This window comes from Heterodontus francisci, chromosome 27 (assembly GCF_036365525.1).
Source record: "Heterodontus francisci isolate sHetFra1 chromosome 27, sHetFra1.hap1, whole genome shotgun sequence".
Classification (NCBI taxonomy): Eukaryota; Metazoa; Chordata; class Chondrichthyes; order Heterodontiformes; family Heterodontidae; genus Heterodontus; species Heterodontus francisci.
Window position 1 is genome coordinate 14,960,081 of NC_090397.1, and position 18,555 is coordinate 14,978,635.

The 18,555-nt window shown below is 40.8% G+C and overlaps 1 protein-coding gene across 2 annotated transcripts in view; it reads right to left on the reverse strand.

The window, feature by feature from the left end:
- Positions 1-17,945, reverse strand: part of etnk1 (ethanolamine kinase 1) — a 72,739-nt gene extending 54,794 nt beyond the window's left edge. Inside the window, exons 1-3 of one of the 2 annotated variants that reach the window (XM_068058894.1) lie at positions 17,742-17,945; positions 12,222-12,481; positions 10,968-11,108 (exon numbers count right to left, since the gene is read on the reverse strand). In XM_068058894.1, the coding sequence (XP_067914995.1) occupies positions 10,968-11,108; positions 12,222-12,481; positions 17,742-17,888 (548 nt within the window). In that variant the 5' untranslated portion in view covers positions 17,889-17,945. The remainder of the gene's footprint in view (positions 1-10,967; positions 11,109-12,221; positions 12,482-17,741) is intronic. The other variant, XM_068058895.1, reaches the window with a different exon arrangement.
- Between the last annotated feature and the right edge of the window lie 610 nt (positions 17,946-18,555).

Sequence of the window (18,555 nt, forward strand, 5' to 3'; positions counted from 1 at the left end):
TCTCTTGGAGATATTTGTATCTTTGCCTATGAGTTTTTTTTTTAAAAAGAGAACTGCATTCAATAGTCGGGCCGCTACCCAAGGCATTGGAACAATGCAGGGTAAGATAGGCAAAGATCTTGAGACTGGCACCCTCAATCTTCCTGATCTTGTGATAAGATCACCTGAAGTCCACAAATGGCTTATATCGGATGGCTTGTGTGGCATGATAGAGCTACTGGCGTAAGGGTGCAAATGTAATCTGTTACATGTGAAGGAATTAACATATAAAATGCATGGTGAAACGCATCTGGCATCATATTAATTACTCTTGCATCTGGAATATTAATTGGAAACTAGATTGTCGGGTTTCAAATTTAACGCAAATTATTGAACAAACAAAAGGAACCAGTTTTCTTGTATAATAACGTACAATCTATACCATCAGAATGGCTTTAGCAGTTGCAGCAGTTTCTGGAAAAGGAAAATGCTTCCCTCAGTGACTCGATAACTTAGGAATAAACGAAAAGAACTGGCTGCAAAATTTGGGTTAGAATTGAAATCAGGTGCCAAAAAAGCAGTGGTAATTGACCTAATAGCCCAACATCTGGAACTAGAAGCACTAAGTCAGAGTGTGATGCAGTGGAATTAGCCAAAGTTCAGTTAGAAATGAACAAACTGGAACTTGAACAAGAAAAAGTAATTGCAGTAAGAGAACTTGAATTGGAAAAAGAAGAAAAGAAAGAAAGAGAGCATTTCAGGGAGAAAGTGAAAGAGAAGAAGGAATTTAAATTAAAAGAGACGGAACTAAGACAAAGAGGTAGTCTTGAATCCAGGGAAAATTCGGGTCACAAAGAATCTGAATTCAGCCCAGGACCCAGTGAAAAGCTGTTTAAATTTTAACAAGCTCCTCCTAAGTTTGAGGAAAGGGATGTAGAGGAATTTTTCATATCTTTTGAAAAAATAGCCGAACAAATAAAATGGCTGAAGGAAAACTGGACACTGCTTATGCAAAGCAGGTTGGTAGGCAGAGTTCAAGAATTATGCCATGTTCCTGAAGAGGCTTCTGCAGATTATGAGATGGCAAAAAAAAGCTATTCTCACTGCGTTATGAGTTAGTTTCTGAAGCTTACCGTCAGAAGTTTCGGAACTTAGAGATTGGCTGGGCAGACTTATGTAGAATTTGAAACGGCGAAGCAAATTAATTTTGACCGTTGGATACCAGCCTTAAAGATGGAAACCACATATGACAACCTTCGAGAGTTGATTCTCTTAGAAGAATTTAAAAGTTCCATTCCTTCAGTAGTGAGAGCTCAGATAACCTGAAAGTTTTGAAAGCTAGGCAAGCAGCGGAAATTGATGATTGTGAGCTTGTGAAGAAGTCAAAACCTTTTGTCCGTCACCCCCCATAAACCCAAGAAGGATAGAAAGTGGGAGTGCGAAAAGATGACAAGTAGCTGGGACAAGAAGGAACAGCTGGGAATGCCCCAGGATCACCTCCTCAGGTCAGAAAAGGTGCTGAGGGAGAAGTGAGGTCCGCAAGCCGAAGTGTTATAATTGCAACAAAATGAGTCATCTTCATTCAGAATGCTGGAAATTGCGAGGTAAACCCATAGGACATGTTGGGGTACACAAAGAGGAAAAGACTCTGACCGAAAGTATAGCAGACCAGGCTATAGCTTTAACGGCAGTTGTAAAACCAGATACAAAAACTAAAAAGTGAGTGTAGAGGTTAAGAATAAGATACACGAAAGTTATAATGAATTTTTGTCAAAGAAGTGACTGCATATCCTGTAAGTGAGGCAAGAAAACCTATTATACTCAGCGATACAGGAGCAACCCAAACACTCTTGCTTGGGAGAGATATGAGGTTTCTACCAGAGAGCATCTTGAATGCTAAAATTTTAGTTAATGGAATTGGTAGGGAGTATATACCCGGTACCTTTGTATAAAGTACGCCTAGAGAGTGACTTAATATCTGGGATGGTAACTGTAGAAGTTGTCCACAGTTTGCCAGTAGAGGGAATTGATCTATTCCTAGGAAATGATCTGGCCGGATCAAAAGTATCAGTTTCTCCTATAGTTACAGAGGAACCAAGGGAAATGGAGCAATTACAGGAACAAGTCCCAGGAATATTTCCTGCGTATGTAGTCACCCGAGCAATGGCTAAATAGGATCCATTGTCAGAGGTAAAAGTGGCACCACAGATAGCCAAGTATCTGAAACCTTATTTGGGGATTTAGATAATCCAAATGAGATGTTTAACAAATCTTCTATCATTGCAGCACAGCAAGCTGATCCAGAGTTATACCGAATAGCACAGACGGCTCTGATAGAAGCTGAGGCAAAAGGAGCTCCAGAAGGCTATTATATGGCAAACAGGGTTTTGAGGAGGAATTGGAGACCACCTCATACACCTGCAGACGAAGACTGAAGTTGTTGAATAGTTGTGACACCACCTAAACATCGCCAAGAATTATTAAGGTTAGCACATGACATTCCTTTTGCAGGACATAGAGGAATTCAGAAGACCAAATCACATATAAGCCAACATTATTACTAGGAAGAGCTTGTATAAATTTAAACATCTTTTTTCTGGGTCCTGAGCTGAATTCAGATTCTTCCTGACCCGAATTTTCCCTGGAGTCAAGACTACCCCTTTGTTTTAGTTCCATCTCTCAATTTAAATTCCTTTTCTTTTCACTTTCTCTCTGAAATGCTCGCTCTTTTTCCCTTTCCTCCTTTTCCAATTCAAGTTTTCTTATTGCTATTTCTTTTTCCTGTTGAAGCCTAGGTTTTTTTCATTTCTTGTTCCTGCTCAAGTTTTTTCATGTCCAACTGAATTCTAGCCAATTCCACTGCATCATTCTCTGACTTACTATCTTCCTCTTCGAATTTTAAATGTTGGACTATAACAAATATCACTGCTGTATTGGCACCTGATTTCAATTCTAACCCCAATTTTGCTGCCAATTCTTTTAGTTTATGCTTAAAGTTATCAAGTCACTGAGGGAAGCATTCTCCTTTCCCAGAAACTCTGCTGCAACTGCTAATGCCATTACGATACAGACTGTACATTATAGAAGAAACCTGGTTCCTTTTATTTTTTCCCATAATTGGCATTCAATTTGGATCCCAACAATCGAGTTTCCAATTAATATGATGCCAGACATGACAGCAAATTATATGATTCCTAACGCGAGCCCCCCCCCCCCCCCCCTGCAATTAGTCTGATCCCGGATGAGCCCTCCCCCAATTAAAATATGTTACAACCGAAGCAGGAGCAATGCATCGTCAATTCAGTTCCATCACTCCACAGGTCGCAGCATATTAAAGTTTTCCCACCCTACTAGTAAACAGCCAAATTAAACACTCCAGTAACCCCCAGAATAAAACAGACCAAACCAGGTATCTTTAGACAATAACAAATTAACTATTAAAAAAAAAATCTTAAATATTAAGATAAACCTATATCTAAAGACCTTACAACTTCTTATTTTAACCTAACTCCCCCATGTATACACACACATTCAAAACTAACAGCTAACCGGTTTTAAAAGTGGCGTTTTTACAAAATTAGCTGTTTAAGAATGAATGAATGAATGAATGAATAAATAAAGTCTTTGTGGATTACATCCCTGATGGGAGAGGTATTCTACTGTGAAAATAATCAAATGCTATTCGAAATCTCCACACGGATTTGATGAAATAGTCTGTTCTTGATAGGCATTCAAAACACTTCGGCTGCAGCAGATATCAGACAGTTCTTTCAACGATGAGCACAGCAATAGGTCAACTTGAATTTTAAAACTGACAATCTCAGTCGAAACTTTACTTCGAATTCCAGCAAACACAAATCAGTCAAGAGAGATTCAATCTTGAAGCACATACTTCCTGGCTTGCAAGTAAAGGAGGTTTACTACCTTCAGCAATAATACAAAATGGCCTCTTCAAAAAAAAAAAAGGACTTTTCCTCCTCCTTAGGTAATTAGCGCTGCCGATAGCTCCTTGTAGAATTTCTGCTGAGAAATAGAAAGCTCTTCTCTTTACTGGCACGCTTTTCTGGTGAGTCTCTCAAAACTGGTTCAGACCCGTCGTTACACAGTTAAGTGGAAACATACAATGTGACCTCTGTCCTGCTGTCGGCTAGGTAACAGAATGCAGCTGGCACACAGTGCCTCAGAAATCCTAAAGCTTCTCTCCCTGTCTTAAAGATACACTGTTTTTAAGAGTCATAAAGGCACTGTTTTAATAAGAGGAGAAAAAAGATACGGTTCCCCAAGACAAGTTTTAAGAAGCTTGTGCGCAGCACAGGCAGATATCTTGGGAGCAGTCTGTGAAAAAAAGCTTCTGAGAGAATGAAATATAGATTTGACTCTCAACAAGATAAGGAACCATAGAATGTAAAAGCATTGAGATACAGTAGTCAACATAAAGGGCCTTGCCTATGTAAATCCGAAAGGTTAGCAACCACAAAATTATCCTTGGTTGGTTAAGGAAAGCACCCTTTAACATATGGCTAAGAATAGGTTATCTACTGCAGAAGTGGTTCATATTGCTGCCACAGTTTTTAAAATGTAGTTCAAGCTCTGCATGCAAATAGGCCACCACCCACTGATTAAACTGAAGCTAAAGATAGGAGATGCTTTCCCCAACATTAGGCAATTGGCTTTTCATTACTCCTCTAAAATGTTTCATTCAAGATAAGCCACTAAATGTTCAATGTCAGCGATCTTTAACTCCCCAGAACAAGCTTCCGGACTGTACAGGATTACTCATCTGGATGCAGTTTAGTTGCTCAGTATGCTGCTCAATTTACTTGCCCACAGCAATCAGTTTTGTGACTGAATTTGACTGACGTCCAGGATTAACCTAGTTGTACATACTCACAATGCAACTATACTGAACTAAGAGTTTTCATTAGCAGAAAACCAACTTTAAAATCTCATTTTCATCCAGTGAAAAACTTTAGTTGCTCCTACCTCCAAAGCAAAGTGGTGGTGGTGGGGCAGTGAAGAAGAGCTGGATATAGGGAGAAGGAAATCAAGACAGCTTACACTTCAGAATTCTAGTAGAATTCTAGATGAAATAAAAGAGAAACAGCGACAATTGGACACGCAAAGGTAAAGTGGGTAAAGTGCTTCCTTTTTTTAAAAACGTAAAATTGAGTTTTGTTTAGGATTACTATACCAAGTTTACATTATTTTGGATGAGGGTACACAGCTGAAAAATAAGCTATTGTTTCTCTTCATAGATACTGAGTGATCTGCTGTAAAATTCCAGCATCTTCAATCTTTATTTCAAAGTTCTAGCATTTGCAGCTTTTCCTTTTTATCAAGCTATTTCTGGTATTTGAAGAACTGTTACAAGTGTCATTTCCAGCATCATTTTTCAGCTGTAAACATACAGCACTGTTCATGTTAGGAAAAACAGCTGCTTTGCAAAACTAGCCACAGTCCAGTGGTTAATTAAATAAAATTCTAAAAGTAATAACCAATTACTAAGAAACTGTATATAGAATTGTTACTGGTTTATAAAAGATTAAACTACCTGCTTTAACGATGTTGCATCTTTTAAACACATAAACTGTTACAATGTATATTACTTGATTATTTTTCCCCATTAAATGTGTGAAAGATTACCTCAGATTCTATCAAAAATCCAGATTTCAGAAATTCTGTCAAGCCTGTGCAAGACTGCAAACATAGTAACAAGTAAGGAAAGCTAACCGGCCACCTATATTTAGCCACCCAGATAGATCCTAGTCTCCTCATTGCTGCAACTTAAAACGACTCGAGAGTTTTTACCTCCATCACTCTATCTGGAATTCTATTCGCGGGTGGAACTTAAAATATCAGCAGGAGCATAAAGTGAGTGGTAGTGGATCAGCCACCTGTTATATACCCAATGAAGTTAACGGATAGGAAATCAGGCAGTATGTACAACGGGTGGCAGTACCGCCACCATCCATTTCATGGCTTCTGTCCCATGCGCTAATCACTCAAAAGTAATTCCTCACATCAGTCCTAAATTTACCTTTCACTAGTTTGAATCAAGGGACAGACTGCCTGCCACCGTGGGCCCAAGGTAGCAGAATTTGCTAACCACTTCCAGTGGGGTGTTATTTTGTGTGATCAGGCGCAGAGATGCAATACCTTATCCCATCACCACGGTTTTCTTCACGCTTTTTGTCAGGGAGAACAAGTTACAGCAAGGAAGATACAGTCCATGAGTCTTTGTAGTTGAGTTTCCATGTGATCGACCAGTGCAGCATCAGCACAGAGTTCTCCGATCACGACTTTCTGTATGGTAAGGTAGCTGGGGCCAGACGACCATTGGGGCGCCTAAAGCTCTGCTCCAAGGATGCTTGCAAGCGTGACATGAAGGCCTTAAATGTCGACTATTGCACCAGGGAGTCACCAGCTTGCGAAAGAAGGAAATGGTAACTCATCCTGTGGCACGCATGACCACAATGACCAGCAGCTACAGCAACTTGGCAACAGGCACCAATGCTGAAAACAACTCTGTCACTTGGCAGCTTCACGTGCAGCACTTCTGACAGAACCTGCTTCTCAAGGATTGGCCTACACAGCCATCAGCAAAGATGCACCAAGACAAGATACCCCATCTGAATGGATTGTTTGTTGCATGTCCATCATCTTTCTTAGATGGAAGGATGCCAACCTAGTTTGAATCAGTGTCCCCTTATCGTATTTTCACAATTTTAAGTAATATTCTCGATCTACCTTTTCCATTTCCTTGACTATATTTTATACCTCTAGCAGACTGGTCTTCATGTCTCCTTTCCAGGCTGAAAAGCCCAAGTTTCTCTCGTCTATCCTCATAACACAGACCGCTGTCACTGAGGGTCAGTGTATGTATCGTTTACACTGCCTCTAGTGTTTGCATGTCTCCCTCTTATCTTGGTCACCAGAAGTGGATGAATCATTCAAGGTACAGTCTAACCAGAGCATCATACAATTTGATCACAACTTCCTCTGACCTAAATTCCAGTGTTTGGGCTTTGTACTTCAACATTCTGTTACTGCTCTGCATTAGTTGGACATGTTTAGTGTTAAAGTCCTTGAATGCGTTGTTACCTCCCAAATTCACGTCCAACATTCCCAAAACAGGTTTCCGCCCCAGTATCGAAACAGCTATCGAAGTCACAAATGACTTCCGATGTGACTGTGACAAAGGCAAACTATCCCTCCTCGTTTTTCTCAATCTGTCTGCAGCCTTTGACACAGTTGATCACACCATCTTCCTCCAACGCCTCTCCACCGTTATCCAGCTGGGTGAGATTGCACTCACCCGGTTCAACTCTTATCCAATCATGGCCACAGAATTGCTATCAATGGCTTCTCTTCCCATTCTCGCAGTTATCTACAGTGTCCTCCAAGGATCTAACCTTGGCCCCCTCCCATTTCTCAAGCACATGCCAACTCTCGGCGACATCCGAAAGCACATCAGTTTCCACGTTTGCTGACAACACCCAGCTTTACCTCACTGCCACTTCTCTCAACCCCTCCACTGTCTCCAAGTTGTCAAACTGACATCTAGTACCAGATGAGCAGAAAATTCCTCCAATTAAATACTGGGAAGACTAAAGCCATTCGTCTTTGGACCCTGCCACAAACTCCGTTCCCACATCTTCCCTCTACCTGGCAACTGTTTCGAGGCTGAATCAGACTGCTTGCAACCTCGGTGGCATATTTGATACCAAAATGAGCTTTCAAACACATATCCAGGCCTTCAAAAAGACTATCTATTTCCAACTCCAAAGTTACCCAACTCTGCCCTTGCTTGAGGTCTTCTGCTGCTGAAGCCCTCATTCATGCTTTTGTTACCTCCAGACTTGACTACTCTAATGCACTCCTGGTCAGCCTCCCACATTCTGCCCTCCGTAAACTTGAGGTGAGCTAAAACTCTGCTGCACATAGAGTCGTTCTAACTCGCACCAAACCCTATTCACCTATCACCCACGTTCACTGAACCACATCAGGTCCCATTTACGCAAAGCCATGATTTTAAAATTTGCATCTTTGCTTTCAAATCCACCCCATAGCCTGGCCCGACCCCATCGCTAATCTCCTCCAGCCCTACAGTCCTCATATCTGCACTCCTCTAATTCCAGCCTGACCACCCCCCATTTTAATTGCTCCACCAATGGCAGTTGTGCCTTCAACTGGCTCTGCCCTAAGTTCTGGAATTCCCTCCCTAAACCTCTCCATCTTCCTTTATGACACTCTATAAAACCTGCCTCTATGACAAAGTTTTTAGTCATCTGCTCTCATATCTCCTTATACAGCTTGGCATCATTTTTTTGTTTTACAATGCCTTTTGGGATGCTTTATGTTAAAGTTGCTATATAAATATAGTTGTTGCTGCGATCTACTCTCACTCCTAAGTTTCTAACTTCTTCATCAGTTATTTCACTACCAATCATCAAGCACTTGTAGGTTAAGTTTGCGCTTCGGGTGCAGTTGGATGGAAATTTACTTGAAATTTTACTCGTGATGTTACAATTCAAGTGTCTGTTAAAATTACTTTGTATAATCACAAACAAAGCTGAATTTTCATTTGGGAATCCTGATCTCGCCATCATGAGGAAATGTGGGCCGGGAATCCACAAGGCGATATTTGAGGAGGCGGGCAATTTAAGTGGCCATTTCCAGGAACACTATTCAATTAACAGGGCAGGCTCTCGAGGCTGGAGGGCCAATAAGTGGCCCTCCAGCACTGAAACATCAGCAGCTCCAACTTGGGAGGTGCAAGCTGACTATGTAAGTAGGCGAAAGGAAGGGTGCCTCAAGATGGAAGTGCCCTCTGAAGACTTGTTAAAAACTTTAAAAATAAAAAGAAGCCATAGCTGCCAAGTAGTCATTGTGGAGGGGAAGATCCAACCAGGGGAAGCTCCAACCAGGGAAACCTCAGGCCGCAGCTGTGCCATCTTGCAATCGCCACGCTTGTTTACGTTTTTTTTTCTTTTTTACAAATTATAGATGGTGTGCTGCCCCCACCCACCCCCAGGTCTGCCACCAGAAGGCCACCTCCATTCACCGGCAGGGATTCAGCCTTAGCAGGGGACCCGACGGATGACTGGAAAATTCCAGCCAGCGACTGCACACTGACCTTAACAGACCCATTAAGGGACTTAATTGGCTACCGTCCCCCACCCCCACCAACCAACCAGGCTCTTCAAAAATAGCTGAGGCGGCACCAAGCTGGCAAACCAGTCGGTGACGGGAAATTGCAGACTCATCCGCCTCCACGATAGTTTAAAAATTCAGCCAAAATCTTCCATGAGCTAGTGCAAAAGTTTAGTTTTTTTCTTTGAATTTAAAAGTATTTATTTTGAGAGTGGTAACTTTGTGCCATTTTATAAATACTGATGAAAATGGGTTTAATCAAAAATTTAAGAGTATCTAGTCCTCCACCTATGAGTAACCTGATTTAAAATTACTGAAAATTACTTAGTAAAAGCAATTATTCTGAACTATTTACTAGTTTCATTGGCGCGCACGTCAGTTTAATAAAACATTTTAACATGTAAAAAACCTTTAAAACATGCCAAAGCGTTTAAGAAGATGCGCTCAATTTGGAGACCTTCCTCGAATGCCTGCAAACGGTGGAAACTCACCATCGTCACAATTTCAATTTGGGGCTCAGCCAGTTTTGTGGGTGGGATCGGCTTCAGACATAGAAACTCTATTTATGCTTGGTAACTTATGTTTAAAATTCCTAATCTCTTGCACTGACTCATTCGTCCAATTTCACCTTGATTGCACTAATTTTATCAGCACAATCAAGCAGAAACCCTACCCATTACTGTGTTGTCAATTTTTGTTTCCCATGTACAGTACTTTGCACACATTTGCATTAAGTTTCATCTTTCATTCTCCCCACATATATATATTTTGCTCAGTTCATTTTATAATTTGAGCTGCTTCCTCCAATTCCACTGCCCCTCCTAGACAGTACCAGATGCAAAGTTGATCACCTTGCATTGAGTTTTTGAATTCAATGTAATTTATGGAAATTTTAAAAAAGCAGTGGGCCCAAGACCATACCCTGGGGTACAACACTGTACTGTCCATCACCTTAAGGTAGTTCCCCAAGCAGGCATTTGTTGCTTTTTACTCGAGTCCATTTCTTATCCATTCCCAGGCTCATCCTGAATCTCCATAGCTTCAAGTTTACATAGCCTTTTTTGTGGAACTTTATCAAATGCTAAGTGTTATCTCAAATGGTCAAATATTTTCCTAAGGACAAAGTTAGTTCCTCTCTTTCTTTCTTTCTCCCAACAAACTGCACAAGAGTTTCTACATTCAATCAGAACAGCTATCAGTAGGATGTAATACTATTAATAGATTACAGTAAACATTATGCACTATATCATATAAACAGTGCAAATCGCAATTACTACATAATCCTCCACAATGCAAATATTGATGTATGATAGCAGAATAGAGATGAGTGAGAATACAATCCAAGAAATGTAAATAAGTCTGAACTAACCTGGGTTAAAATGGAGACTATCTTTCTTCATGAGAACAGATGCAGGCTGTCTACAAGAATGCAGACTACATTGTTTGATGTGGTTATTAGTTAGCACACAGGTGCACACATATATTAGAGCACATATAGTAACAAAGGACTTAGTATCCTAAAGATTGTTGTACAGGTTAAAGGCCTGCTACCCAACCTGAACCCGACGGGACACAACATGTGTCGGGCTCGGGTTGGGTCGGGTCGCACTTCCGTGTCCGACATTCGGGCTCAGGTCGGGCCGGATCAGACACCTCTATCACCACCTCAGATAAGTGACTTTAATGTTAATTTACTTTTTGGATTTTACTAGTTACTTTAAGCTTGTGCAGGTAAGGAACAAAGTGAAAAATGGAAGGTAGGTTAACTGATGGTCAGGTTGGGCACGAGAAAAAAATGGAAGATTAAATATGAAATTTAAGTGAACGAATTGTACCTTGCATGCAAGCTTGTATCTGCTAACTCTGTGGGAATAAGGGCGAAATATCTTTCCAGTTTCAACCATAGATTTGGTTTGGGAATCCAGCCATTATGAGCATGAATCGCATGAAACTTTGCCAATTGCCTGGTTATGAGCCTGAGTAGGAGAAAACACATGAATTAAGATATCAAACATTGCACTGTTTGGCAACCTAAAATGCATACACTTGCTACTGTTAACATTACCATTCAACATATTGTGAAATCACTTAAAAATCAATGCTATTTTCAATATATAAAGCCCTTCTCACAGTTTCTTCTAATTTAACTTGTCAAAGACAGAACAGTAGTTTGAGGACCCGAATGAACTGCTGGCATTTGAAGAGGAACATTTTCATGCCATTTTAGTAATGAGAACACAAATGTATCTGGATATCTTTGCTTTGGGCACAGATCTTGTAGACGGTAGCCAAAGTTTTCTCAAAATGGAGTGAATAGATGATTTTTGCAACAGATTTTGTCAACACCAATTTCAAAAATAAAAATGCAGAGCATTTAGTCTGTATCAAAATAATTTGTCTTCATTTTTAAAATATTTACAGAAACATGAACAATTTAAAACACTTGCATAGTGACAATATTTACTTATTGTTTAAAAACTGAATTATTGCTCTTCTGCTTAGACTAGGGTTCACTTAAATCCTCTCAGCTAAAACTTCAACTCATCCATTTAGTTAGTTACTTTTTTTCCCTGATTATACTTCTGAGTCAATCTGCAACAGTCTGAACAGGTCCCAAACTCTTTCTAAAAAGAGACTTCCAGTAAGATCGTTAATTTCTTCAAATAAAAAAGAATAAATAGTACTGCCCCTGGACTTTCTTTGCCATTTAAGGTTTGCATTTGTTTAAATAATTACTACAGCTCACTGAAAATGTAAATTGGAAGGGAATAACTTTGGTTAAATTTACACTAAATAACTAATCACTTCCACACCAAGACATAATTGGTATTCAGTACTTTAAATGTACTAAAAAGTACTGACTGGACAAGAAAACAGTATAAATATGCTCACAATGAAGCATCTCACTTTCAACACTAGCTGCCACTTACAAAAAACTGCCCTATAAACTGAACTCTGAAATGTTTTAAGTTAGTGCTCCAATGGTCAGCTAAAATTAAACCACAACTGCAGTGAAATATGAAAATTATACATTAACTTTCTATATTTTAGGTGCATAAAAAGAGCCACTGAAAAGGAAACACAAGTACCTGAAAATGGATGGGTTCCTGACATGTTCCGGATCCAATGCACTGCCTTCCATAAACTTATAGCAGAGCCCATTCTGAAAGGTGCAATACAGCTGTGGCGCACAGCCATGAGCATGCAAGACATGAAAGCTCTTCAGTTCATTTTCACGATCAACAAACAATTCTGTCTTGTTACCATATACCCTCACCAAGACAACATCGTCTAATGAATCACCAATGTAACAACCAACAAGCTTGTTTGTAATACCATCTGTGAACACCTGTTGAATCAATAATAAAGATTTAAGACAACTGCATGAAAAAATCTAATATCAACTGGATAAATAATTGATTTGATAACATAACCTACTGTTCTGTTAATCTCCATTCTGAACATATTCTAGTAGCACCACTGTTAAAAGTGGAAACAAAATAATCATGTGTACAGTGTTCAGCTGAAGTACCAAATCTTTCAGAAATTCTTCCAGTAACTACTGATGTTCATATTGAATGGTTGACAAATGCTAAATGCTCCAGACCATTTCCAACCTGCGAGCACAGATTACAGATTTCTGAAGTTTAAGTTATGAAATCCAATGTTGGAAACCAGGCATTTAGCAGAGTCAAGAAATCCTAAAACATAAATTTCACATTTGGTCGACAACTGATGACATTTTTAATCAAATGGAACGAGAAAGGAAATTGGAAATAGAATTACTCCACTCTACTGTGGCTACTGTAGCTGATTAGCAACTACTATCCACTCCTGTTGACACAAATTATTGGATATGACTTTTCTGTAATAACGACAAAATATTTTATTACATTACCACCTGCTAATTAAACTCAAACCCAACTTCATAGCAGGCCACCAGAATCCAGGTGAATCCTTTCAGACAAAATCCACTTGTTCGGAAATTCTGCCCAGAGATTAAGAATCAGCAAGGTAGATATTCTCCGCTGGACCAGGACTGAGAACACAACCAGTAAATCTGCAACGGTGATACTGTACAATGATTTTTCTCAGTCCTATTGGATCCTCTACACTCAACTAAACAAAAGCTTGTATTACATAGCACCTTCCAAGGCACTTCACAAGAGCAGGAAACAAAACATTTGATACATTTCGTCAAATAATCAAAATCCTGGCCAAAGTAGTATGTTTTAAGAAGCGTCTTAAAGGAAAGTGATAGAGGGGTGAAGAGGTCTACTGAGAGAATTCCAGTGCTAAGGGCATTGGCAGCCGAAGGCACGGCCAACGGTGGCGTGATTAAAAGTGGGTGCTCAAAGTTAGAATTGGAGCACAATTATCGCAGAGGGTTGTAGACATGGAGATTAAAAATAGGGAGGGGCGAAACCACAGAGAGATTTGAAAAAAAGGACGACACTTAAAATTGAGGCGTTGCTTAACTGGAAGCCAATGCAGGTTAGCACAGTGGGGATGTGTTGGATGACTTCAAATTTACAAAAGGTAGAACATGGGAGGACAGCCAGGAGTGCGCTGGAATAGTCAGGTTGAGACATAACAAAGGGATGGATGAGGGTTTCAGGAGATGAGTTAAGGCAAGGTGGAGGCAGGCAAAGTTATGAAGGTGGAAAAAGGCAGTCTTAGTGACAGTATAGATGTGTGGTTGGAAACTCATCTTGGGGTGAAATACAACTCTAACATTGCAAACAGCCTTGTTCAGCCTCAGAATTGCCCAGGAGAGGGATGGAGTCAGTGGCTTGGGAACAGAACTTGTAGCAGGACCAAAGACAGTAGCTTCAGTCTTCCTAATATTTAGTTAGAGGAAACTTCTGCTCATCCATTGCTTGATGTTGGCAAGCAGTCTGACAATTTGAAAAAGCTGAATGCAGATGATTCTATTTCTTTAACAGAATACAATAATTTTTATACATTAGTCCATGCACCTGTTAGCACAATTGACAGCGAAGCAGGGATCACAAACACCAGGAAACATCCTGGTTCAGCCTAGCAAGATATGGAACAGTTCAGATTAAAAGTACTTTAAAGCTTTAATTAGTTCCCACAATAAACTTGGATTTATATATCATCTTTAACGTAGTAAAACACCCCAAGTCATTTCACTGAGGCATAATTTTTAAAAAAGACACCAAGCCAGAGGAGGAGGGAGCAGGGATGCCTTTCAGTGACAAAGGTACACAAAATTAACTGAAGCTCATTTAATAAGCAGGCTAATAACAAAAGCAGTGGAGGGTGTCATGGTCCTGCAGTTTTTTTTTCCGGGAATATGCAGTTTGCCTTTAAAGGCTTGCAAAGGATTAGTATTGCTTTGAGAACCAGCAAGCCTCAGGAATTATAGGAAGGTGCATTTTTGTTGCCTTTTGGAGACTGCGATTCAATGGGTGCATTCTCGTTGCCATAGATACAGCCACTGAGAGTGAGTATCAAGCGATATATCTGTTACAATTCAATTTTGAATTGTCTTTTTAGTTGAAGAGAGTTTGTTCTAACACAGACACAGAGGACACACAGACAGCTGTGACGTTTAGCACCTGAAAAAAAGAGCTCTCAACCATTTAAACTGAAGGAATAAGTTTAGTTTAGAGATACAGCACTGAAACAGGCCCTTCGGCCCACCGAGTCTGTGCCGACCATCAACCACCCACTTATACTAATCCTACACTAATCCCATATTCCTACCACATCCCCACCTGTCCCTATATTTCCCTACCACCTACCTATACTAGGGGCAATTTATAATGGCCAATTAACCTATCAACCTGCAAGTCTTTGGCATGTGGGAGGAAACCGGAGCACCCGGAGGAAACCCACGCAGACACAGGGAGAACTTGCAAACTCCACACAGGCAGTACCCAGAATTGAACCCGGGTCGCTGGAGCTGTGAGGCTGCGGTGCTAACCACTGCTGTTTAGTCTGTTTAATTATCGCTGCAAGTTCTAAAAAAGTCAAGCCAAAACAGAGATCTCTGATAATTTGAAGTGAAGGAAGTTAGACTGTGACAACCTTTTATCCCTCAAAAACTCTAAAGTCAGATTGATTCTATTGAAAGTGTTTGCAAGTCGTTAATTGTTGAAATTCGCTGGAGAAGGAAAGCATCACCTACTGCTGGAGTTAGACTACGGACTGTTCTACTGTGGAAGAACCTTTTTTTCCGCATCAGACGACTGTGAGGACTTCAAGCAACATTGTGAGAGGATTTCAATCAACATTGAACTGTAAATTTGCAAGGACTCTGTTTTTCTATTTGAAATGTTGTTTATATCTTCATAGTGTTTAAGAATTTAATTCTTCTAATTAAAGACTTAAATTTGTTGATTTAAAGACACCTGGCTTGGTTAGCCTCATTCAGGGATTAATAGATGGTACAATTTGACTGGATCTTTCTTTAATTTGGGAAGTTTTAAATGATATGTTAGCCGATCTGTGGAATGACGGGATTGAATTAACAGTGCGTTTCTCCCACTACAATCAGAATCGTATATTTTGATTGAGGGCTTTGACTGGAGCGCTCGGTCGTAACAAGGGGAAGAGAAAGATAGTGGAAGATTGAGCTGGTTCTTGTCAAGGTACACATGGAAGTTGTTATGACCAGGTGAGAAAGGTGTCTAGGGGTCCCTCTCAGCCCTTCAGCTGGTCCTACCTTAACAGGGTTTAATTTTAAACACATCATGTTTTTAGCTCTCCCTTGGTGAATCCTTGTTCGCCGCTTTCCAATTATAAGGCAAAGAAACCAGCACAGCAGGTTTTCTCAGGTTTAAAGTGAAATGTTATTAAACTCTAATTCAGTTAACGCCTAGATACGCGATGCTCCCAAGCTGGCATGCATACACGATACACACATACATATAGAGACAGAAAGAAAACAGAAGAAATAAAGAGGAAAAGTTTGAGGCAATATCTGAGGGTTTTTTGTGTTATGATTCTTAGAGCCTACTGTAGTGTCCTTTATTATAGATAGCTCTTGCTTTTCGTTGGGGCCCAGTATTCTTCTTAAGCCTTGCTCGCTGTAGGAGACTTTTCTCTCCTGGGGTTCACGTGTCTTCAGTGGATTTGGGAGTTCCGTAAGAACGAAATGGGAGCAGGCAGACAGGAGAGGCTGTGGCGAGCCAGCCAAGAGAGATCTTCTCAGTCCAGGAGCGTTCTGCTTTCTGCCCAAACTATTTGTACAAATTCAAAAAACTCAGGCTGCCCAGCAGGTTAGATATGTGACTAGCTGGTTTGACCATGTCCATTTGTGCATTCGGCCATCATAGCAGTCAACCTGGAATGCGAGCTCCCCACCTTCAACGTCTGGTGATCAAAAGTCCATATAGGTTGAACGTGTCATGGGATGATCCTTTGTCCTTTTCAAGCACTATCTGTTAATATGCAAATGTCTTTCCAACTAAGGGTAAATTGTGGGTTGAATGTGTCAGGGAATGGCTGCTTTGTCCTTCTAAACGCTATCTGTTAATATGCAAATGTCTTTCCAGCCAAGATCTGGCTGGCAATTTTTAAAGCAAGTCCTTTCTTCATTTCAACAACAGTTTGAAATTTAATGATCATGTGGTGAAATTAACATGCCTCATGCTTGGTAGGCAGGGCCTGCATGACAAAGCTAACTGCCATGGCTACAGATGATATTGCCAACAGTCAACATATAGACGAGGAATAGGAGGATGCCAGGACTAGATAGCAAGGGGGGGGGGGGAGGGGTGAGAGAGAATGCAAAGAGAGACTTTCACTCGAAATTCCAAGACTACTATTGGTCATTTAAGAATGGCAATGGCAGTGTCACTGAGATGGACAATGGATAAGACATACTGCAGAATACTGCAGAAGATATTATGTTTGACCAAAAAAAGCTGCAGAGAGAATGAAAAGAGAAAATGCACCAATGGCACAATCACAGAGGAAGTCATCTATGACTTTATTAAGGGTTGTTCTATGCCATGGCAGAATCTGATACCAGATTCAAAAGCAAAATACTGTAGATGCTGGAAATCAAATAAAAATGGAAAATATTGGAAATACTCAACAGGTCAGGCAGCATCCGTGGAGAGAGAAACTGAGTTAATGTTTCAGCTCAATGACCTGTTGTCAGAACTGTTTCTATTTCAGAATCTCAATTGATGAGATTCAAACCTGGGAGTGTAGGTGAGTTCAGCAGGGAATTCATAAGGGGAGAACCCAACTGAAGAAGATAAGAGAGAAGCGGGAGACATGGCACTAAGAATCCAATTTCCACACCCTTTTGTTCCACCGTCGCCAACCTATCCATTTCTTCTACACCCCCCTCCGTTATTTCGTAACTGCCTGAAGCACTGGAGCACCGAACCCCAAACCAACCTAAAAGCCCCACCCTCAAGCCAACCCCAAAGGCACTGCCCAGCACCACCCACATTTCCACCCCCAGACAAGCTCCTAACCCCACAGCTCCATCCACCCTGCCAACAGCCGTAGGACGAAGGCGACGCACTTATTTATGGCACGAATGACGTTTGGAAAGAAAATACTGAAGAGGGGGAGAAACAAAGACGTGGAACCTCTCGTCACCGTCAAACGCTCATATTTACCTTCAGTTTAACCTGAGCAGGGTCCCAGTACGGCCTTATTTCTTTCATTAGCCGCATGGAACCTGCTTCCATGTCCTGCTGATCCACAGTAATGTGCAGCCGAGGGACGACGGGCGCCACAGACGGTACATGTATGTAACTCGCCATAGCACTTCAACCGATTCACTCGACGCTCGGCTGCTGGAACTTTCCACATCCGGCGCGACGGGCTACGGCCTGACGTCACACAAGACACCCCGTCCACCTGACGGTCTGAGAGACGTCAGTGGGCTCAGCTGCTAGCATTTGGGTGCTGCCTAAAGTGTGCATTGGGGCTGGATCAAAAGGGGTTGGGGGGGAAGAAAAAAATCTTCAAGAATGTGTATTTATAAAACTGGCATTTAAATTAGACAAAATACTGCTGATGTGAAATGAAAGCAGAAAATACTCTCAGGTCAGGCGGTATTGTGGAACGAAAAACAGAGTTAAAGTTTGAGGTCGAGGCCCTTCCAACACAGTGCTCCTGACAGATGCTGCCTGACTTGCTGAGAAAAGCAGAAAATGCTGGAAATACTCAGTTGGTACTGAAGTATCAGCCTAGATCATTACTCAACACCATTTTTCATTGAGATGTTTAAGGTAACTAAAGGATGTGATAGGATAGGTAGGGAGAAACAATTTCATCTGGTGGGAAAGTCCAGAACAAGGGGGCATAACTTTAAAATTAGAGTTAAACGGTTCAGGCGTGATATCAGGAAGCACTCCTTCACACAAAAGCTAGTGGAAATCTGGAGATCTCTCCTTCAAAAAGCTGTTGAGGCTTGGTCAGTTGAAA